Source organism: Podarcis cretensis (genome assembly GCF_951804945.1).
Source record: "Podarcis cretensis genome assembly, chromosome: 2".
Classification (NCBI taxonomy): Eukaryota; Metazoa; Chordata; class Lepidosauria; order Squamata; family Lacertidae; genus Podarcis; species Podarcis cretensis.
In genome coordinates this window covers 6,105,988-6,128,650 of record NC_137171.1, presented here as the reverse complement: position 1 = coordinate 6,128,650, position 22,663 = coordinate 6,105,988, and the positions used below count along the sequence as shown (strand labels likewise).

The following is a 22,663-nucleotide window of genomic DNA, read 5'->3' as shown; positions in this document are numbered from 1 at the left end:
ATAAAAAAATTCCTTCTAGTAGCACCTTAAAGACCAACTAAGTTAGTTCTTGGTATGAGCTTTCGTGTGCATGCACACTTCTTCAGATACACAGTGTGCATGCACACGAAAGCTCATACCAAGAACTAACTTAGTTGGTCTTTAAGGTGCTACTAGAAGGAATTTTTTTATTTTGACTATGGCAGACCAACACGGCTACCTATCTGTAACTGGAAATATGGGCTAGTAACACTGATTGGCCAGCAAAAACACTGATTGGCCAGCAAAAACAATATAAAAGATGAGAATGCAAAGTACAAAATAAAACAAAAACCAATAACCCACCCTTTGGGCGTTTTATTGTATATCTATCTGACACTACTAAAGATGCATATGACAGCTGATACTATTGTGGTTTCATATATAAAACCGTATTTTTTGATGATGATGATTCCAATTTATAACCTTTTGAACAAGTGCTGCCATTGGACTCATTGCCTTCAATAAGCAGCCTGCAGTGCGGCGTGGGATCACGTGACATTCGGCCATGCCAAGGGTTGCAGCCCAGCGGAGACAGCATTGCAAGCCTAGCGACCTCCGATGCAGTGAGGCGCACTGGCCGGTAGATGGCACTCCACGCCATTGGATGCGCCGGGACGCCGCACGCACAGCCCAAAACCAACCTCGCCGCTAGAGGCGCTGCGCAGCCCGCCCTGGGCTGCTCTCCTCGCGCTCCCGCCACGAGGGGGCCGCGCGCCACTTCTGGGGAAAGGGGAGACGACCGAGCTGTCGCAATCGGGCCGCAACCTCCCAAGGGCGCTGCCTATTGGCCCGGCGCTGGAAAACCAATGGCCTTCGCACCTCAGCGCCGCTTCTCATTTGTTGCCCCTCCGCCCCATCCCCCACCCCGAGGTGGACCAATGGCAGCTGCCTGGGCGCGGCCGCGCAACCAATGAAAAGGAAAAGGTGCCAGCAGCCGGCCAATCGAAACCGAGGTACGCAGAGCGTTTGGTTAAATACCAATGCGAGGCCGGGGCGGGACTTCTGGGGGCGAGAGAACCAATGGCGCGGCGGCGGAGCGGGGAGGGAGGAGGACGTAAGCGGGAGGGGGCGGAGGCGTCCGAGGGGAGAGACACGTACGGCTGGCCAAGGAGCGGCAGCAGCTGTCGTCGCCGAGGCGAGAGGAGGTAAGGGCCGCCGTCGCGCCTCCCTGGGGCCTACTTCCGGTCCCGGCCCCCCTCGGCCTGCGCGGTCTCCGAAGCCTCCCCTCCCTCCTCTGAGGGGCCTTTTCGGAAGTGGCCCTCCCGCTCTGGAACCTCCCCTCCGCCCCTTTGTGTCGGGCTCCGCGAAGGAAGGGAGGGAGGGAGGGAGGGAAGGATCCCCTCCGCCTGGTTCCGCCTCTCGGATTGGTCAGTCTCTTCAGAGGGGGAGGGGGGGTTGTGAGAGCTGACGTCATAGGGATCCCCCACCCCTCTCTCCCCCCCCCCCCAAATATCACGGTGGGTCGAACCTCCCTCAATGGCCCGGAGGAGGAACGGCGGGTTGTTCCCGAAAATTGGCTCCAGGGTCCCGTGGAGTCGACTCTTCCCACGTTACCCTGTCCCGTGTCTACAGCGTTGGGTTTGCTGCTCGTAGCTTTTAGCCAGATTACTGTGTTGTTAACTATTCAATAGTCTTTGCAAAGCGCGCAAAGGAAGCTTGAGTTTTGCTCCGCTCGCCTGTGAGGCGGCCCCTGCCAGTGGTAAATAATAGATAACGATGCAAAGCTTAGGGGGTAATGAAACCATTGCGGAGCAATGGAGTTTGAAAACAGGCCTTGTTTAATCTGATTTTGTTTCATTTTGACTGATCTGTTCTGTAATCCTTGCGGTTTTTTCCCTCTGGGGGCATACGTGCAAAGAGATAAATGGGGAATGGGGGGGGGAGTGGCATGTGTATTGCTGCTTGCTTTGGCAAGATTAGGGGGGTTTTTTTGCTGAGGGGGGGAAGGGGGGCGTTAGTGCTCTCAGCTGTCCAGAACTATTTGGTTTGAGTCAGGGTTAAGCTTAGAGTTGGCCTCTGTTGTCTCTGCTGCTGCTGTCTGTCTTTGTATTTGAGCATCGAAAGGACTGGAAGGCGGACCATAGAACATTCCTCTTCTGTAGTCATGGTAGATAACTATTTCCTACCACACTGGCCTCCCCTCTGCTTCAGCTTCCTCACCATAACTCTCACCTGTGCTTTCAACATATTTCATAGAATTGTGGAGTTGGAAAGGACCCTGAGGGTCATCTAGTCCAATGCAGGAATCTTAACTAAAGCATCCATGACAGATGGCCATCTAATCTCTGCTAAGCAGATGGGCAGTCTGCCACCTCCCATGGGAGTTTGTTCCACTGTCAAACAGCTCTTACTCTTAGAAAGTTCTTTAGTCAGAATCTCCTTTCTTGTAGCTTGAATCCATTTGTTCAGGTCCAAGCCTCCAGAACAAAAAACACTCAATGTGACAACCCTCTAGATATTTGAAGATGACTATCTTCAGATGTCAAAAACTCGAGGCATGGAACCTGAACCCAGAAAATATGGAACAAAACTTGCTGGTATATTGGACTACTTGATTGTGGAATAGTCTCTGAACTTGCTGTTAGATATTTGTTTGGTGAAGTGTTTTCTTTCTTGCAGATTATAACTTTTAAATGTCATGCTCTGGGTTAGCTGTGTGGAACAGGTGAGGAGTTGTAGTCCAACAACACCTGGAGGGCTGCATGGTGTTCCCCTCTGCTCTGGAGCATTAGTAGTGAGGAAGCCCCTATATTGTACTGTTTGGGCCCTGAAATGTGGGTTCATTCTCAAAACCAAGTCTTGGATCATGTGAAATAACTACAAGGCATGTGCAGATAGCCTTTCCCTCCACCCTGAGCACCACCAGCTTTGTGTACTCATGTCCAGACTAAGGAGCAGGACTTCAGAGCAAATATATTTGCGTATCCCAGGCAGATTTGAGCCAAATCATCTATATCTAGAAATGAGATACCTCAGCCAGGGATAATTTCACCTCACCCCAGTGCAAGTTTGTTTTCTTAGTAAATTCTGTTCCTGTGGTTGTTACAGATCAAAGGATCCACACCCAATGACGTGTTAGGTGATTTGGCTCAATGGCACGGTGCTTTTTGTGCAAATAGCTGCAACTTCGAACACATAGCGTTGACGTAGTTCTTGAATTCCAGCTGCTTAATGACTTGTATGCTCTCATAACTGACTGGTGTTTTGTGCCCTTGGAGATTAATATGAGAACTGGACATTAAAATCTGCCCCATCTACATCCTGTTAATATTGCTTCTTGGGCCTGCTGGAGTAGGGAGCTTCTGGTGCTCAAACCAAATTCCTCTCCTGAGCTTGGGATAGTTGGAGTATGGCAACCTGTTGCTTGAGCAGAAGCCTGACAGATGCTCCACAGTAGAGAACTTCAAAGCTGATTGGCTGGCTTTCTGATGTCACAGTGCTCACGTGATGTTATGGGTCATTGTGTGACATTATTTTTTTCTCTCTCCTGCCATTTGGCTGTAAGGATCATCCTGCCCATTATTTGGGGCTCTAAAGGGGAGGCTTGCTTACCCCTTGCCTCCATCCTTTTCCCCTTCCTTTCTTTTGCAGCTAGTAAGTTACTGTGTCAGGGTACTGGTGGGTGAAATGTGACGGTCTCCTTAGAGCTGTCCCTCTAAGGCAGCCCTCAGTGGTTAAAGGTTATAGCTATGACTAAGTGTTATCTGGTTAGTTATTGATAAACGATCATGGGTTCTTTATTTCCTCATAAGCAGGTTCATTATTTAACTTGGATTACACAAGCACTTCCAAAGTTTGCTTTCTCTTCTGGGATTTCGTTTTCACTTGTAATTCTATTTTGGTTGTGCTAACATAGGATCAAGTTACAGCAAGGGTTTACTTTTGGATGATAGTTTCCTCTTAAGGGCTCAGTCGAGCCAAGTAATTTTTGTAAACATTGGGCTACTGTGGACAGAGCTAGGTTTTGACATGAGAAATGGAGAGTTTAATCTCCTCCCACCCCACAAAAGCTCGCCTGAGTTTTTTGGTCAGTTTTAACAGAATCAAGAAGATGAACATGGATTTGAAAAGCATTTACCGCAGGTGTGGTGGCTTGTTTCCTTATGAACTCTTACAATATGCAAGCCTGTGTATTTCACCTGAAGTTTCTGTGGATATTTAGGCTTGACCATTTGACATTGTTTTGCAATTACTGTACTACCCCTGGTTGTTGCACAGAGAAGAAATGTGGGAGATTTTTTTAAGGTACTGCTGAGTTGTAGAAAGTGCAGGGGACGTGTAGGACTTTGTCTCGCCAGCCCACTGTAGTGACTGGCAGCAACTCTCTGGGGGCTTTTCCCCATCACCTGCCTCTACCTTCTTTTTTAAACTGGAGATACCAGAGAGTGAACCTGGGAGTTGATGCACGTGGAGCCATGTGGTCTTGCCGCAGCGCTGCAGTTCCTCCCCCAAAGGCTACTTCTTGGGTTACCATGATCAAATACACCTGCCCTTTGGTTAAAGCTAAGATTGAGGAAAGTTGAGTAATTTAAAAGAGACCCTTTGTATTTAGCTAGTTTAGCAAAGACCACAGCTACTTGATAAGTCATCTTAAGAATCACTTTATACAACAACAATGCTGTTCAGTGTTTTTAAGGACTCGGCGTTATCTAATTCTGTGATCCAGTTCTGTGACTTTTCTCTGTCAACAGTTGGCCTATTCTCTTCCTAAGCACCTTCTATAAAAGAGAGACACTTGATATCTGTATGGAGAGTGATTTACCAGTGACCTGAAGTTCCCAATCTTCACCTTGGCTAAGGGTGCTGTAGCGGCAGCATTGCTTTGAACAATCTAGTCTCCTGGAAGCTCAGGAAGACTATTGTTTCAGCGTACTTTCAAACAATGCCTACAATGTTTTAAGAAATCTCGTAGTCTAAGATCAAATGCAAGTTTAGACTGTGGCACTCAGCTGGTTGAGAACCTTACTTATGCTCTAGGTTGAAGCATCCATCTTATTTTTATTACAACTCAATAGGTTGTTTGCAGTGTTAGAAACTCATATATATAAGCTAGGTGCCAATGGCTACTTAAACCAGAGTTAGTCTCCAAAATGGAATGCCTAGTTGCCATTTTTGGGCCAGAGGGCCCAAAAGTAGTATTTTTCAATACAACTTGGTTCCTGAAATTCATTCTGATTGTGCAGATAAAATATAATGAATAGAATTATACAGGATGTGTCACTAGTATGTGAAACAGTCAAGATTCATGGATTCCCATGGATGTACCTCCATCAGTGATGGCCAAACTTGGCCCTCCAGCTATTTTGGGACTACAGTTCCCATCATCCCTGACCACTGGTCCTGTTAGCTAGGATGATGGACGTTGTAGTCTCAAAACAGCTGGAGGGCCGAGTTTGGCCATCACTGCTCCAGATGGTGGTGTCAGGCACTATCATGGCACCTGGCCATCTTTACTTGTTCACAAGTGGCCAATAGCCGGTGAAATATGCGCCTAGCAAATTTTGAACACTGGTTGCTTGTTGGAGGATTACTGTTATTAAGTTAGGCCATCCTAATCAGCAGGGGAAATGTCTGTTTACTTAATGAATAGACCAGGGGTAGGCAACCTAAGGCTTGTGGGCCGGATGTGGCTCAATCGCCTTCTCAATCCGGCCCAGGGATGGTCCGGGAATCAGCGTCTTTTTACATGAGTAGAATGTGTGCTTTTATTTAAAATGCATCTCTGTGTTATTTGTGTGGCATAGGAATTTATTCATTTTTTCCCCTTCAAAATATAGGCCGGCCCACCACATGGTCTGAGGGATGGTGGACCTGCCTGGGATAGACAAAGGAATTTGTGGCTTCTGCTACTAAAATATAGGGTTTTTTTTACCAAAAAGCAGTAGTCTTCAACCTTTTCAGACCCAGGACTCACCTTTAACCCAAACATGCATGTGGGTACCATATCTTAATCTTTTATCATGGAATTATTGTAATGTTCCTGTTGCAACCCACTTTGGATCAGACAGACAGAGTAGGAGGGTCCTGATCCACCAGTTGAAGACCAGTGATCTAAAGCAACCTGATGTGTTGGAAGGAGTTTTAAGTTGCAAAGAGTTAATAGATAATATTTTAAAATAATTGTGGTCATAAATGTGGTATGTTTTACATGTTCTTAAGTTTTGTTTTTAGGGACGCAGGTGGCGCTGTGGGTTAAAGCCTCAGTGCCTAGGACTTGCCGATCGAAAGGTCGGCGGTTCGAATCCCTGCGGCGGGGTGCGCTCCCGCTGCTCAGTCCCAGCGCCTGCCAACCTAGCAGTTCGAAAGCACCTCCGGGTGCAAGTAGATAAATAGGGACCGCTTACCAGCGGGAAGGTAAACGGCGTTTCCGTGTGCGGCTCTGGCTCGCCAGAGCAGCGATGTCACGCTGGCCACGTGACCCGGAAGTGTCTCCGGACAGCGCTGGCCCCTGGCCTCTTAAGTGAGATGGGCGCACAACCCCAGAGTCTGTCAAGACTGGCCCGTACGGGCAGGGGTACCTTTACCTTTACCTTTAAGTTTTGTTTTAGGCCTGGCAGTTGGAAATGGACTCCGGTCTGGAAAATTTAGTTCCAGTTGGTTTCTAGGTTCAGTTTTACCGAAGAACCAAAGTTTAGTTGTAGAGAAAGGTCCCAGATTCAGCTCCCAGTATCTCCATGTTTTTTAAGTGATTATTTATAGCAGGGCTTCCTGAGGTCCTGGAGAGTTGTTGCCGGTTGGAGTAAATGGAAGGGATCTAGAGCCACGAATGGGCTGACCTTGTTATACGGCAGCTTTATATGTTTGTTATGGCCAGAGAGTTGTAATGAAGATAGGAATTTCTTCCAGCTATTCCTTAAAGTGGCCTGTGGATCAGCACAGTCACTGATAGGCACCTTACAGATGCTTCGCAGAACTCCAAAAGGGACTATTGTTGGGAGGTATATTACCTTTCTAATCACCTCTCAGCCTGGCATGTTTCCACTTTAACATCCATTTCCAGAGGCATCAAGTCTTGAGTGAGAAGCAGGGAGGACTTGCTAATTTCACTTTGACTTTCTGGATCACTGGTTCATGTTGTGAAACCTACCTTGGTCTGGCATCTACAATAAAGCTCACTTGTTTCACAAATCCACTTCCTGCTGCCTCCCTCACCCCCTGCCACCCTCATTTTATGGAGGAGGCAAACCTCACATGTCAAATCTTATTTAGCATCTTCAGTCTGGTTTGGCTTCTGCCTTGAATAGCTCTTAATATCTGGGAGGAGTTTGTGGATAGCATGTGACTCTCATGTTTCCTCCACCACAGGGTGACCCATTTTGGTACCCCAATATTGACTCACATGAGAACTTCTTATCACTTGAATTATCTGTTGCATTTCTTTCTTTCTTTTCTAGCAAGCTTCACCAAAAACAAGTTTGTACCTTAAGATGGCCATTGTTCAGGGTCTCAAGAGCATAATTTCGCGTTCTGCATCTGCAGACCTCTGAGAACTGAAGACTCTTTAGATGTAGGGCAAATCTAAGCTGGAAGAGGGTATATATCAGGCGTGTCCAAAGTCTAATCTAGCCCGCCAGTTGATTTAATCTGGTCCCCGTGCCAGTATATGTCCTCATGCATGTTCACTTCATCAAATCTGGCCCTCTTTGAAAAAAGTTTGGGCACCCCTGGTGTATATGACCTCTTGAGGCCATGTGATCACCCTGCTTTCTTGAAACTGGGAGCCTTTAGCTTTTCTGCTGGCAGTATTTGACTTTCTCTGTTCCAGGGTATGGCTAAAATGATCCTTGCTCAGCAGTGTCTTGAAATGGAATGAACTCTGTAGCTGGGATCTTGCATTCTGTTTTCCAAGGGAGATGGACCAAGTCTTACACTCTGAGGTCTGAGATTTCAAGGCAGGGCTACTTCATTCCTGAACATGAATGAGCACATGTGCTCTCCTACTTACATCCAATCTCCATCCTACAAGCTGGCCAACTACCCTGCTCCTAGAGAAGAATTGTCTAATGTGAGCCTCTGTTGATGCAACAGGAGGCTAAATTACGTTTTTTAAAAGCAGTCACAACCTGGCTCTGGCAAATCACAATTCTAGGAATTCAGTTTAATGTTTTATTTGTCAAATGGGACGAGGGGAGGGAAGTGACTTTAAATTCAGATGTTCCAGGCTTATACAAAAGCATCTGGATTATAGGCAGCCCAGCATCAAGCTAGAGTGCTGCAGAACATAGTTATTTCTAAAAGTGAAAATACAGAAAAAAGAATATTGCATGGTTTGACTAGATTCATGGCTGCACTGTGGCAATATGTGAGACACATAAGGAACCTTTGGATATGGTGTCTTAATGACAGAACAAACCAACCAATAGTATGTTGATCTTTGGGGTTGGTTGCAGTATTGGTGCCATTAAAAATTCCTCCAATTCATGGATTTTCATTCTCAAATCACAGAGAAAAAGACCCACAATTGCCTGTATTATTCTAGAACACCTCATGCAGGGGGTTTCTGTGGCTGTTGTGAAGCCTTCTCAAACTGATGGTTTGCCTTGGACTTAATAGCTGTGTTCCAAATTCTACAGAACTGCTCACACAGGGGCAAATATCTCCTTCTAAATAGGCTACCCCATGTTTACAGCAGTCAATAAATATATAATTAGTTAGCCAGTTGGGCCTTCTGCTGTTTTACTCTTCATAAAATGATGTAAAATTTCCAGAAATTTTGAAACCAATGAAGAAAAACAGTGAGGAAGATTTATTTATTTTTTTGCAGGCAGGGACATTTTGGCGGGAAATAGGAAAATAGCACCAATCATTTTTACTGCTATTTACAAATTGAGTGTCACTTTAGGAAAGTAAAATGTATTAACTTGGCTTGCCATAGAATGATCATGTTTGGTATGTTAAAGGTTACAGTTTATTCAGACTGTAAATAAATTTACTTCTTTTACAAAAAATATATTTTGTTACAAATAGAGCTACAAGCCAGTTATATGGTGCAGGCAGAATAAAACTAGAAGAAACCATAAACCGTTATAGTTGAGCAAAGCAAATTATTATGTTTTCTGAAAGTTGTTATATCTCCTTCAGGCCTCCACAGTGTCAAGCAGACATAAAGCACTCAGTTCCATAAAAGAAAAAGACTGGGGGAGAACCCAAGACTCAGTGAAAGTATATGAAATTAAATCAGTCTCATTTTCCTAGCTATCAATTTCCGCATCTTCATATTTGTCATCAAATGATGACAGATTTGAGACCTACTCAAGGGGACAGTCCTTTGAGATCTAGTCAAGAGGACAGAAACAGATTCACCAGCTATGCCTCTGAGAGGAAGTCTACAAGCAAAGAAGGCATTGAATCCTTCTCCCTTCTCAGCTGACCATGGCAGTGCCTCCTAGGGGCAGAAAGCACATTGCTCTTGCATTTAAGAGTTGCACTCTCCATGTACAACTCAGGTCTTGGTTCTTCTTGGTGCACTGGAATTGTAATGCTCTGATACTGTGCATAGTCTTAAATAAGTCTTCTGTTTGCATAATTTTTAGAAATCATTTTTGGGGAGTAGATATATTAACACCTTGACTTAAAATGTTTTATTCATCATTGTAAAATAACACATTTTATAATATTTTCACAAATTACTGGGGGGAGAGGGAGAATCAAGAGATAAGTTTCCCCCTCTGATTCTTCCCTTCCCTGCTTTTTTTGGGCCTGCCCACTTCTACTGAGGGTGAAGAACCTCAGGCCCGTGAGACTCTTCCTAAGTTGCACTCTCCCCCTGAACTGTTTGGGATGTGTCCTTGAACTGGAATTGTGCTGCTTGATTGAATAAAGGATGGATAAATGTGTGTCTGACTTGTGTGGTGGGAATGTGGCCTACTGCACAAGGGTAAGAGTTGTGTTCATTGCTCTGTCCACTTTTGCCTCTGACCTTGTCTGTCACTGGCATGTGGTCTTCAGAAGGTTCCATGGTCAGGGATTATGGGAGTTGAGCAACATCTGGAGGGCCACAGTTTCCCCATGCTTGGCACAGAGTGCTTGAAACTGGAGAGAACTCACTTTTCTGGTGCAGGGAAAATGCCTTTGGCACTCCTTGTCATTACACTGCTATTTTTCCATTTACCTCTCTGCTTGCCTGCAGCAGGTTGGCCTTGCACACAGCAGCAATACAGATGAAGAGGTCTGCTAAGAGCCAAGGGGTGTGCGTGCATGCGCATGTTCCTTGTGTGTGCTATCACTCTTTTACTTTCCAATGCTAGTGACAGCAACTTCACCGAAGCCTCTGATTATAATGTAATGACAAACTCAGGGGCGATTGTTTTAGGGTCCTCGGCTTCAGCCATTGGCCACATGTGCAGGTAACACTAAGCCAAACTATTACTTAACACAAACGTGCAAACATGCTGGCTTCTTAGGAGGAAATCACAGCCACTTTAATCTTCCCTAGTCCTTTTAGTTTAGCATGGCAACCCATCCATGGTTTAGCTTAACATGTTGTCTGAACCTGGACTTGTGGTTAAGCTCTCCTTCTTAGCAAATGTTTCTTCTTTAGCAAATGTTTGTTCTTGGCTACAGTTTGTGGCTAAGGAGACAACGTAAGCACAAGGACTGAGGGAGGGACAAAGTGAGAGTGAGCTTCTCCCAAGGGGCCAGCACATTCACATGATCGTGGTAAACCGTAGCTTGGTTTACTTCAGGGCCTTGCTATGATGACGCTGCAAATGCGCTTGAGTTGTGCAGAAAGGATCCTTGAGTTGTGCAGAAAGGATCCTTTTCACTTGAGAGGGGTGATAATGGGCTACAAGCTGGATCCCTTAGATTTTTCTGCTTGGGGTTGGGATCTGCCAGCCCTAAGTGTTAGCTGGGACCAGGAAGATCAGTCTTCCGACCTTTACTTAAAGAAAGCTAGGTGGCATTGGAAGTTTCTTGGCATAACCTACCGTATTTTTCGCCCCATAGGACGCACCGGCCCATAGGACGCACCAAGTTTTTTTTGGGGGGGGAATAAAGGGGAAAAAATTATTTCCTCCCCCCAGGTGCTTGTGGGGTCAACAGTGGGGAGAAGCGCTCTTCTCCCCGCTGCCCGCCTTCGGACCAGGTGGGCTGCGCCTCCCAGCTGTCCCCGGAACTTGTGGGGCTGGCGGCGGGGAGAAGCACGCGTCTCCCCGCCATCAGCCTCCAAACCACATCGGGAGACAGCGGGATGGTGGTGTTCCGCCTCCCCGCTGTCCCCCGACCTTGTGGGGCTGGCGCTGGGGCTCTCCTGAAGCCTGCATTCGCCCCATAGGACGCACACACATTTCCCCTTCATTTTTGGAGGGGAAAAAGTGCATCCTATAGGGCGAAAAATACGGCACTTCACAGGTTGCTGCGAGAATAAAATGAAGTGGCCCCATCCTGAACGCTTGGAAGGAATGATCAGATTAGATCTGCTTTTTAAAAAAGCAGGAGACAGATATTGACAGGCATTTTCCATCTCTGCTAAAGGAGGAAGTGCCATCATGTCACCCCATGCAATGGGTGTACAATTACTGCAGTATTTGCATTTCCTTAATGCTACCTCTCCTTGTTAGACAATCCAGGCCTACTTTTGTAAGCTTGCCCAAGAGCCTTCTCCTCTCTGTCAAAAGGGTAAGGAATTAGTTGCTGAACTGGTTTTCATATGTCAATTGCATCAGTTGCTAGAGGCTACATCAGGTATCATGATAATTTCGGGGGGGGGGGGGTTTGCACAAGCAGACAGGGCCAGTCATATCACACTTGTGGTGCTCTCCTGGGCAGGTAAAATACCTGTACATGTTGGTGCATAACACAACAAAGGGGAGGGATCCCACCTTGAGCAGCAGGGAGCAGTGCATTTCTTTCCAGGTTGCTCTCTGGCTATGGCAGCTACATGGCTTGTAACTCCTCCCCATCTCTGCCTGGGGAGGTCATTAGGAATGCTAATACAAGTGTTTTCCAGCTGCCAAGCTGTGAAGCAAAGTTCCCCAGTGAGGCCAATTCCCCCACTCCCTGAGAACTTGTAGTTAGCCTTGCAACAGCCTGCAATAATTGCACCATAGATACCAAGAGGACCTGGAGCCGGTGAAACGGTTGAAGCCTCTAGATTGTCCAGACTACAGCGAAGGGGATCAGCTTGCAGGCAGGCAGTGTGTGGGGCTGTGCTTGGCGAGTCTAAAGTAAGCATCCTCTTCTTTGTTCCTTAGCACGGTGGGGTGGGACAAATAACCCTTTTCTTGAGCCTTTGTCTGTGGCTAGTCCCAAGTCTTCTCCTCCCTCCTTCTCACTGCATATTTGGAAATCTGAGTTCTTGGTTGAGATTTAGATAGAATCTGCCCTGAAGGGGAGGCTGGATAGAATATGCATGTGCGTTTTCTTGAAGTAGGGAGAGCTGTTTGAAGGTTCAGCATTCCAGGAGTAATGTCTTGCTTGACCTTCCATAGGGGGGTCTTTGACTTCTCTCCCTTGGCCCCTGACAAGGTAGGCTCAAAGTTAGTAAGATAGTTGTATCTCTATTAGAAACCCTGTATCCTAGTTAACTTGTTTGAAGTTGAACAGAGACTAGGAGCTCTGAAGGAGTACTTGTGTTCCTAGACTACTACAGTGGTACCTCGGGTTAAGTACCTAATTTGTTCCGGAGGTCCGTTCTTAACCTGAAACTGTTCTTAACCTGAAGCACCACTTTAGCTAATGGGGCCTCCTGCTGCCGCTGCGCCGCCAGAGCACAATTTCTGTTCTCATCCTGAAGCAAAGTTCTTAACCAGAGGTACCATTTCTGGGTTAGCGGAGTCTGTAATCTGAAGCGTATGTAACCCGAAGTACCACTGTACTAGGAAGCAGGGGTGTGTGTGTGTTTGTGTGTGAATCCCTTTTGGAGCAGCTTTATGGGCTGAGTAATATTGCTTAAAGTATTTTGGGCAGCCATATAGGAAGAACTTAAGTTTTGTCGCTAAAAGGGGCAGGTGTTTCCAGATGTTCATGGATCACATTGCTCATTCCTGGGAAAGAACTGTACTGTCTTTCTTCACCCGCACCTCTCTGATGTGGCCTTCTTCATCTTTTTCTGCAGATTGAGTATTTTGACACCAAGAGTTGCATCAGTCTACCAGCTAGCACAATGGATGTCTTCAACAGGAACATAAATGTTGATGCCCTCTTCAAATTCTCCCACATGTGAGTATACCCTTGGCCTGTGTTTTACTGCAGGCTGCAGTTTTGCAGGAGGTTGTTTTTATTTGTCATTTTTGGTGCATGAAAACAGCAAGGTAATCTTGTGATCTGTCCCTTTTTGTGGATGGTGAATGGGGATGAGGGAGCCAGAAATAGGGCTTTACTGCTTCCCTGTGGCCCTGGGTGCAAGACTGTATACGTGTTGGGCTCAGAACCCAAATATTCCACTTGAGTAAAAACTTCCACGTCAATAAAAACTAAATTCTGCAGCTGGTAGAAGTTAAGCAAATGCATGTTTCTTAACTTGCCTGCTTGTGTAATCTGTTCTGCTTCTGTCAGTTATGGGATAGACAAAGAACTTTTCTCGCATGTTCAGCCAACCTTCTCCTGCTTCCCCCATCACAGCCTTTTGAGACTACTGCAAATATTGACTCGCACTCTAGACCTTCAGGCTGAAGTGTGTGTGTGTGGTTTTTTGTTTTGTTCTGTTTTTCTAAGGTTCTCAGGATTTACTGTTTGGTGTTACTTACCAAATTTTGTGCAAGCATTTCCCGACTTACATGCAAGTCGGTAGAGGCCAAGGCTGGAAAAGCATTTACATGGTTTAGTGCCAGCACCCATTTTTTTAGGAGCACCTGCTGTGCAGTACAAAGTAGGTGCTGCAAACCAGCACCGAACTTGTCAGGGATTTTTCCAGTTTTGCCAACAGCTCTAGCTCCTCTCTTAGCCAATCTGAGAATATCTAATACCATCTCCCAGGGGAAAGTGGTGTCCCAGCTCCAGAAGCTGTGCGTCAAATGCCTTTAAATTGGGGAGGGGGTGGATTGTCACCCCATGGGTCAGATGCAGCTGCTGTGCGCTCCCCACCTAGCTTGCAGTGCCCTTTCCTCACCCCACTGCAATTAGGCTGGAAAGAAAGTCTTCTGTTGCCTTTGGTATAAGGCTTTTGTCAAGCCTAAGTGCAGTGGAGGAGGCGTGTCTTTACGGGAGTTCCAGCTGGGGAGTGTTTAAACCCACACTAAAAATGCCCCTCCCCTTCCATGCTGCCTTATTGTTGCAGCATGGAAACCCACCTGCCACCCATTGCAGTCTTCAGAAAGATTGCCCCCTCTGCCAGTTAGACTTGGAAAAAAGCTAACATGCTTTTTCAAGTTACAGGTAGGTAGCCGTGTTGGTCTGCCGTAGTCAAAACAAAATTCCTTCCAGTAGCACCTTAGAGACCAACTAAGTTTGTTATTGGTATGAGTTTTCGTGTGTGTGCATGTACACGAAAGCTCACACCAATAACAAACTTAGTTGGTCTCCAAGATGCTTTTTCAAGCCTAACTTGGTTTGGGGACTGTGTGTAGTGGTGCTGACTAGGCACAACGTTTGTGGGTGAATGGCTGCACTCACCTGGTCTCCTCAGGCTGGAAAGGCAGCCCCTAGGCCAAATAAGTTTCCCCACCTCTGTTCTTCAGGTGATCTGTGGTGGATCCAGTGTTGTTTGTTTAGTTTGCTAAGTGCCCAGGAGCTGGCAAACAGCCAGCCAAGGAGCAGCTGTGATTCTAGGTGCTTTGAGATGCAATGACACTGACTGACTGTTTCTTCCCTTTGCCCTCTGCAGCTCCGCATCAACCCAGCAGCACCTGAAGAAGGTCTATGCTAGCTTTGCGCTATGCATGTTCCTAGCAGCGGCTGGTGCCTACATCAACGTGGTAACTCAGCTGGTGCAGGTGAGTGCGCTCTGGCGCTGATGTGTGTATGGGCTGTGAGGTCACCTTGACTGTTGGGGACTGGTGCTTGCAGGATGGCTTCAGGGAACGGAGCCCAGCCACAGCCTTCAGAAATGAGCAGCACAGGATCCTATTGGATATCGTTATCTGGGCCATATCTTGATAGAGCAGTCCTTCATCTGCTTTCCTAGCAGTCTGTCGCACTATGTTCGCTGATTTCTTAGGACTTACTCCTGATTAAGCGTGTTCAGGACTGCAGCCCAACAGTGGTAGCTGGGAACCCAGTGGTGTAGCCACAGAGCCATTTCAGACTGGGGGGGGGGGGAATGATGTGCCAGCTAGTTCAATCTGTTTTTAAATTACTGGATAGATTACATTTGAATAACATTAAAACCCAAACTCATGAAGCATCTTGGTGTCTCATACTCATTGGCCAGAGCAGTGGAAAATTAGAGAAGCACTTCCAACAGTGCAGTTGGGTAGAATGCTGCTTCCCATGTTTTTTTTCTTAAGTCTGCAGTGAAAAGAAGTTAAAGTCAAAGGACATCTGAGTGAGCTGAATACCCTGCAAAGGGGCCTAGAGTATCTTTGAGCAGGTCAGGTTAACTATGGCTGTCACCCTGTCTAGACTATAGAATGCACTGGATCATTCAAACGAAACCACCTGGGCTCCGTGGGGTAGATTTCTGCCACTTCTGTTCCTGCGCAATGCCTTTCCCAACCTCTGCTCTGCGCTCAGCCTGTACTAACTTCCACCCTTCCCACTTTGTCTTGCAGTTTGGAATGCTGACTGGCCTGGGAGCGCTGGGTCTTATGATCTGGCTGATGGCTACACCCCACAACCAGGGAACCGAACAGAAACGGCTGAGCATGCTGGCAGGCTTTGCCTTCCTCACTGGTACGTGATGCTGGAAGAGCAGACATGTGCAATGTCAGCTGGAGTTACACTTCATTAACTGCTTTTGGTGTTCATAAACTACAGTGGTGCCCCGCAAGACGAATGCCTCGCAAGACGAAAAACCCGGTAGACGAAAGGGTTTTCCGTTTTGGAGGCGCTTCGCAAAACGAATTTCCTTATGGGCTTGCTTCGCAAGACGAAATGTCTTGCGAGTTTTTCCGACTTTTTTCCCCTTTCCCCCCCTTTTTCTAAGCCGCTTATCTGCTTATCCGCTAAGCTGATAAGGCGCTAAAAGCCGCTAATAGCGCTAATCCGCTAAGCCGTCACTGGGCTTGCTTCGCAAGACGAAAAAACCGCTAGACGAAGAGAATCGCGGAACGGATCCTTTTTGTCTTGCGAGGCACCACTGTACTTACTTTTTAGCAAAAGGTTCGAGGACAGGTCAGAACAGTGTAAAAAATACAATATTAAAATCTTTTTAAAAGATGTTGATCTGCAAACATGGGTCTTCTGTAAGTGAAATATACAATTCACGTCCTGATGCATCCAAGCCCTTCCGGCAGAGCATCAAAGATGCCTGCAGTTGTCATTCAGATGTGTGCCTGCAGTAGCTGCCTAAGATCACCCCACAGGGGAGTGGCTCTTGCATGACATGGGTGTATAAGTGTGCGTGTGCCAAGAGGGAGGCCAAAATAATCCAGCCAACTCTGATCATCACAAGAGTGGTTGCCACACAATGATTTGCCCCATATAGAACTACTTTGAAGATTAGGGCCCCTTAGTTGCTGTCTAAATACTGAGATTTTCAAAACTGTGTCTACGTGGCATTTTGTACTTGGGTTTCAGTTTAGGGTCGGGTGGGGGAAAACAAGACAACCTGTATGTTTGTTCTGAAGGGTGCACAATACACACAGGTTAACCATTTTGGCTTTCTTCGAAATACATGGTGAATGGACAAGAATTCCATTCTCTCTCCTTCCTCTTGGCTGAATTTGTACCCCTTTGTCCTTCCAGGAGTCAACCTAGGACCTCTGCTGGAGATGTGCATCGCCATCAACCCAAGGTAAAAGGAAAACGGCACTCGGTTGCCCCGTTCCCTCACCACACCCGACATATGCACTTCAAGAGTCAAATTCAAATGAGTTGGTGGACCAAATTCCTGTCCCACTGATGCCAATGGACACATGCATGACCCTCCACCCAGCACATAAAAAACCTGACCAGTTCTTTCTGAACTTAAATCAAACCATAACTTTAATCGGAAGAGCAAAAAGATTTCCTCCCACTCTATACCACTAAGCATACTTCCTGTTCATAACACGATATTTTTGGTATTGATTGTGATTCATCTAAGCCATCTCCTTGCCGTCCACCACTTGCCCAAATATCTCCCCCGCCCCACAAATACATCTAAGCAAAATACCATCTTTGCTCTACAAAGAACATCTACTTCAATGTCCTGAATGAGGGTCCAGTAACTTGCATGGGGCATGAGATGGACCTGTGGGTCTCACTGGGGCTGCTAAAGGGCATTTTACAGTGTCCCCAAGGCTTAGATTTGTCCATCCTGGTGCAGGCATCAACTATTGCTTTTTCCTCTCCCGATAGCATCATCCCAACAGCTTTCATGGGGACAGCAGTGATCTTCAGCTGCTTTTCACTGAGCGCCCTCTATGCCAAGCGCCGTGCCTACCTGTACCTAGGAGGTAAGATTGTCAGGTGGTCATCATCTCCCCTCTCCCTTCCCCTCCCCCACCTTAGAAAGAACCCTTCTAGCAACCTTGCAGTGCTCACCACAGCTCTGCTTTCATTTTTCAGGTGTCCTGTTCTCCGGCCTGTTCCTGATGCTGTTCTTCTCCCTGATCAACATTTTCGTGGGCTCGACTTGGCTCTTCACAGTGAGTGTCTTTATGTCCTTGGGCTCTGTTGGCTTACAGGAGGCCTGCAAGGTTGGCTGCCTGTGACAGCAGCAGCATCTCATTCCAGCAATGCTGCCTTTTTCAGCATGGAGCTGGCAGCAAACCTGCCCTGGAATAGTCCCCTGTAGGGACGTGCTCAGCTTCCCTTTGTTTTGGCTTTACAGAAATAAAGGCAGGCCAATGTGCACTCCTGCACTTTAACAATTATTATCATCATTTTTTAAAAACAACAACCCAGGATAACCCAAATTCCACAATTTGTATAAACTATAGAAACCTTGCAGAATTCTACTCTTGGTAGTCTTGGGAAGAGCAAAGACCTATACAGTGGTACCTTGGGTTAAGAACTTAATTCATTCTGGAGGTCCGTTCTTAGCTGAAACTGTTCTTAACCTGAAGCACCACTTTAGCTAATGGGGTCTCCCGCTGCCACCATAGCATGATTTCTGTTCTCATCCTGAAGCAAAGTTCTTAACCCGAGGTACTATTTCTGGGTTAGCGGAGTCTGTAACCTGAAGCGTCTGTAACCTGAGGTACCACTGTATATGAACTGAAAGCTCCACCTTCAGATCAATAGAAATCATATTCATACTCTTTTGACCTCTGAGATCAAATACATATCTGCAACCAGAAGGGCTGGGAAGTTGGGTTTTTTAAAAAATAAAAATCTAAGTGCAGTCCTTACGATTTTCGGGGTTCTGAATGAGGTGGCCCCTCATTTTGCAGTCTTTCCTCATTGTGCCATGATTATGCAGGAAACACACAGCCCTGAATAATTTAAAGCAGTATGATTTCTGGGATTTAGGAAAGTATATCTTGAGCAGGTGGGTAGGGCCAATTCGAGGAATCTGATTTAGCTGCCCTTGGCCTGATGCATGTTCTTCCTCCTCCAGGCTAACCTCTACATTGGGCTTATGGTGATGTGTGGCTTTGTGTTATTCGACACTCAGCTCATCATTGAGAAGGCCGAGAATGGAGATAAGGACTACATCTGGTGAGTACATGGGGTGTGGAAATGGTAGCTGCTGGGTGTCCAGTGGTGGGGTGGGGGGTAGGAGTTAAGTAGAAGGCAAGGTGGACCAGACAGAATGGAGCAACAGAGGAGTAAAGATCTGGGAGCTGCGCTAACGGGATAGGGGAAAGGTGCAACAGTAGCCTTTTATTGTTGGATGCAATATGAAAAAGGGAAATATCCTTTGTTCTGGATGGCCACAGGGCTGGGCAAACTGGAAATCGGCTTGAACTTCCAGGAAGAGAGGCTTAAAATACTTCCTAGCTAAATGAACCTGAATTTAACTAGCGAGCAATATACCAAAAGGCGAAGGAAGCCTGGGGGTGGCAGATGGTGTCTCTAGCATCAGCCACTTACATAGGTTGTGCTTTTTAGAGGAAGTAGTGTCTAGTAGGAATTCTGGCCTAATACTCCAACCTCTTTCTCTCCCTGCCCAGGCATTGTGTGGATCTCTTCTTGGATTTTGTCAACATTTTCCGGGAGCTTATGGTCATCTTGGGCATGAGCGAGGTGAGCATCATCTCATGGTGGCAGGGATCATCGCTTATTCACAACACACCTTGTATGTCCTAGTTTAGGGGTGGCAGACCAATGGCCTGTAGGCTGGATCAGGTCTGCCAAGACATTTTAAATGGGCTACCAGCCCGGGGTTGTGATGGGCAGGAAGGGCCCCTGTTCTTTGCTGTTCAGGCATAGAAATTCTCATTCCCAGCACAGCACGGGGATTGGTGTGGTGAGCGCCTTCATGTCTCTTTGAGCACAGTGCCTCTGTGCGAGAGCGAATGTCCCGTGGCAACTTTGGCCCCACGGCTGACATGTGGCCCTTGGAGGGTTGCTCAACCTTGAATGTGGCCCTTGGCCGAAAACTGTTTAGCATCGCTCACCCCACTCTATGCAGATAGGCAGGGAGGTGGGAGCTTGCTGAAGGTAGACTGACTGGGGGCGCAGTGCCGGATTTGCTCTCATCGAAGAGCCTCCGCTGGTCATGCTCCAGAACGCTAAGCTGGTTTTGTTCCCAGGATCCAGGGCGCTGATGTGGTGTTGTCCCTTTCTTTCAGAACAAGAAGAAGAAAGAGAAGTGAAGGGACAGCGGGTGCCTGTGTGAGGCTTCCTTTCTCTTGCCCTTCCCCCCTTTTGTCTCTTTCTCTTGTTTCCTTCCAATCTGACCTGCATTAAAAGTGTCCCTCTGTTTGTTCCGTGTGAATGAGAAGCATCTGTGACACTTTCATATTTTGTGGAAATTGGGTTGTTGTTGGGGTTTTTTCTCGAGGTTTTGGAGCCTTTTGAAAAAGCTGACTGGCTGATCCTAATCCTGGAGTCTGGCTTTGCTCCACTTCTGTACATAACGTACACAAACACCCAAAAGCTCCCCCCCCCCCAATCCATCAGGCCCTACTATTAGTCAGGCCTAGCATATTGGCAGTGATCCCACAAGTTTTCTTACTTGGTAGCCCATGCTCCCTCCTCCTCTTCACTGACCTTTCTTCCACTATAACCTGCACACGCCTTGATGCCCTGGGAGCATTTCTGCTGTCATTTAAAATTCTTCAGTTACGGTGCCCACACTTGCCTGAGAACAAACTGAACCAGTCTGCGCGGCTCTTCCCGGATTGGCGTTGCTCAAGCAGCTACGCACAAGGGTGTGTTAGGATGCAAAGCAAACTCTAGCTCTCCCTTTTGTTGTGGACGGTGCCTGGGAGATGGCCAGGACCAGCACTTAACTGATCCAGCTTCTTCTCTCATTCCCCGCCCTAAATCCCATTTAGTTCTGCTGCTGGGTAGCAAAAACTAGCTGATTTGTGTAAGTGAGAAATCCTAGCCTGGAACTCCCATCCTTTGGGTTTTTAGCAACTGCCAACACAGTCCTTTTGAGCTAGGTGATTGCCGTCTTTTCTTTTGCCTTGGCATCCCAAAGTGTTTGCTGAGCAGGAAAAGCCCCTTGCTCTAGTTTGCTTGCTGGAATTGGGGACAGAGCAGCCAAGGACAGCTATGCCTAAGAAAAGGAAGCAGCATCAAATGCGTGTAGCTGTCTATTTCCTTTGAGCATCTGGGCACAAGGCCCTGCAGGTCAAAAGTCTGGAGGAGGGGCCACAGTGGACTGCTATGCAATGGTGGGGGAGGTCAATTTGGTAATCGTGCTGCCCCTGCATGCTGGGACAGGGTGGCATCCGTGCACTTAACATTGGAGCTTACAAGCTCATTAAGGAGCCTTTTTAAAAAGCTTCCCTTCCAGCAAATGAGATAATGTTTATCTTGCCCTTTTGGCTCCTGAAGCCAGACTCCAACTCTGCTTGCTTTGGATAAAGGATTTGCCTTCCCTCTCCCTCTCCCTTTCCCTCTCCCCTCCCCGTCCCCCTTCTTTTCTGGAACCAGTGCCAAGAACTAAACTTCAGCAGATCTACTTTATAGAGACCTTGTCTAACAGGTTTTAATATAGTAATGACTAAACTCTGTCGCTCATTGGAGGGCCGGCTCTGGCTGCATTCTTTCGACTCCTACTGTGAAGAGACAGGGTTTTTAAAGAAACAAAGGTGTTTTGATTCAACTATGAAATTTACATTGTCTTGCTTTGTACGGGAAAAATATTAAAATAAAAATCCTCAAACTTTAACCTACCTCTACTTCTTCATTTTGCATTTGAGGCTGTTGGACCTCCTTTGGCTTTCAATGGCCTGTGAATTTCAGAATGGCTTTCAAACTTTGTTTGCTCAGGAAGCCTTCAGCTCCTCTCCATGTGGTCTGCTGTGGAACCCCTCTGCACTTTCATATTCTGGGTTGGGTTCTAGGGTAGAAGGGTGGCCTTGCTTGAAGTGCTGGCAAGACAGTTGGTGCCTTGCCACTGCCTTGAAGCTATATGTGGCTGGATGGATATGTGGCCCAGGTATGGGGGATGCAGGTGGTGCTGTGGTCTAAACCACTGAGCCTCTTGGGCTTGCTGATCAGAAGGTCGGTGGTTCGAATCCCCGCGACGGAATGAGCTCCTGTTGCACGGTCCCAGCTCCTGCCAACCTAGCAGTTCAAAAGCACACCAAAAAGTGCAAGTAGATAAATAGGTACTGCTCTGGCGGGAAGGTAAACGGCATTTCCGTGCTCTGGTGTCTGTGTTCCGTTGCACCAGAAGCGGCTTAGTCATGCTGGCTACATGACTCGGAAAAACTGTCTGCGGAGCAGACAAATGCTGCCTCCCTCGGCCTGTAAAGTGAGATGAGCGCCACAACCCCAGAGTTGTTCGCGACTGGACTTAAGATCATGTATATAGGGGTCAGCTGGTCCCCCAAGAAGCTTGTTCATTGCTAACTTTCTGGAGGAAGATCACCACCTATAAGTGTCCAGGGATCCTTAGGCTTTGCCCATACAAAGATGTCTGCAAATGTGACATGAGAGCTGACAACATCAACCCTGCCAGACAACCACAGTGCCTAGAGACATAGTCAGGTGATGTATCCCTAGCAGTGACCATAGGAGGAATGATCGCTGGGAGGAGTGCAGAAAGAAGAAATACCTTGGGTGCATCTGCATCAGCACAACCAGATGCCTTCATTTGCCTCAGCTGCAACAAAAGAGCTCTTCTGCCTTGGTCACTACAGCCATAAGCAAGAGCTGCAACCTTCCAACACCTTGACTTTGCCCCCAAAGGGTCACCCCTCCACTGTCTCCCGAAACAGATGGATGCCAGTCCAATTGCCCCATTTCAGGAGAGGAAGGCACAGATCTATAATTGGGGGTGTTGGAGAGTATCTTCTATGAGGTCTCTTAAATGTAAAAATAGGTGGTGGGATATGCATTATTCTGTCCCCAACTGTGGGGAAAAGCAGTTTGGCATCTTTAAGTGAGCTCGGTTGTCAGATAACATACAACATTAGCCAAGTAGCTCCTTAACCAAAATAAGCTGAAGTTCCAACAGTTGCTGTGCTGCACAGGACTAACTAACTGGCTGTGT

The 22,663-nt window shown here is 46.9% G+C and overlaps 1 protein-coding gene across 3 annotated transcripts; it reads left to right on the top strand.

Annotated features, from left to right (window-relative positions):
* Positions 1-1,060: 1,060 nt before the first annotated feature.
* On the top strand, positions 1,061-21,334 carry TMBIM6 (transmembrane BAX inhibitor motif containing 6). Of its 3 annotated transcripts, none has more exons than XM_079966918.1 (10): positions 1,061-1,178; positions 13,079-13,182; positions 14,786-14,894; positions 15,672-15,792; positions 16,807-16,855; positions 17,401-17,498; positions 17,611-17,690; positions 18,605-18,705; positions 19,161-19,233; positions 19,782-21,334. In XM_079966918.1, exons 2-10 carry the CDS (start codon positions 13,127-13,129, stop codon positions 19,803-19,805), a joined length of 711 nt encoding a protein of 236 aa, XP_079823044.1. In that variant the 5' UTR covers positions 1,061-1,178; positions 13,079-13,126; the 3' UTR covers positions 19,806-21,334. The 3 variants fall into 3 exon arrangements, with proteins under 3 accessions (XP_079823044.1, XP_079823046.1, XP_079823045.1); XM_079966920.1 differs by lacking the exon at positions 1,061-1,178 and adding an exon at positions 3,468-3,615; XM_079966919.1 differs by lacking the exon at positions 1,061-1,178 and adding an exon at positions 12,061-12,188.
* Positions 21,335-22,663: the final 1,329 nt, after the last annotated feature.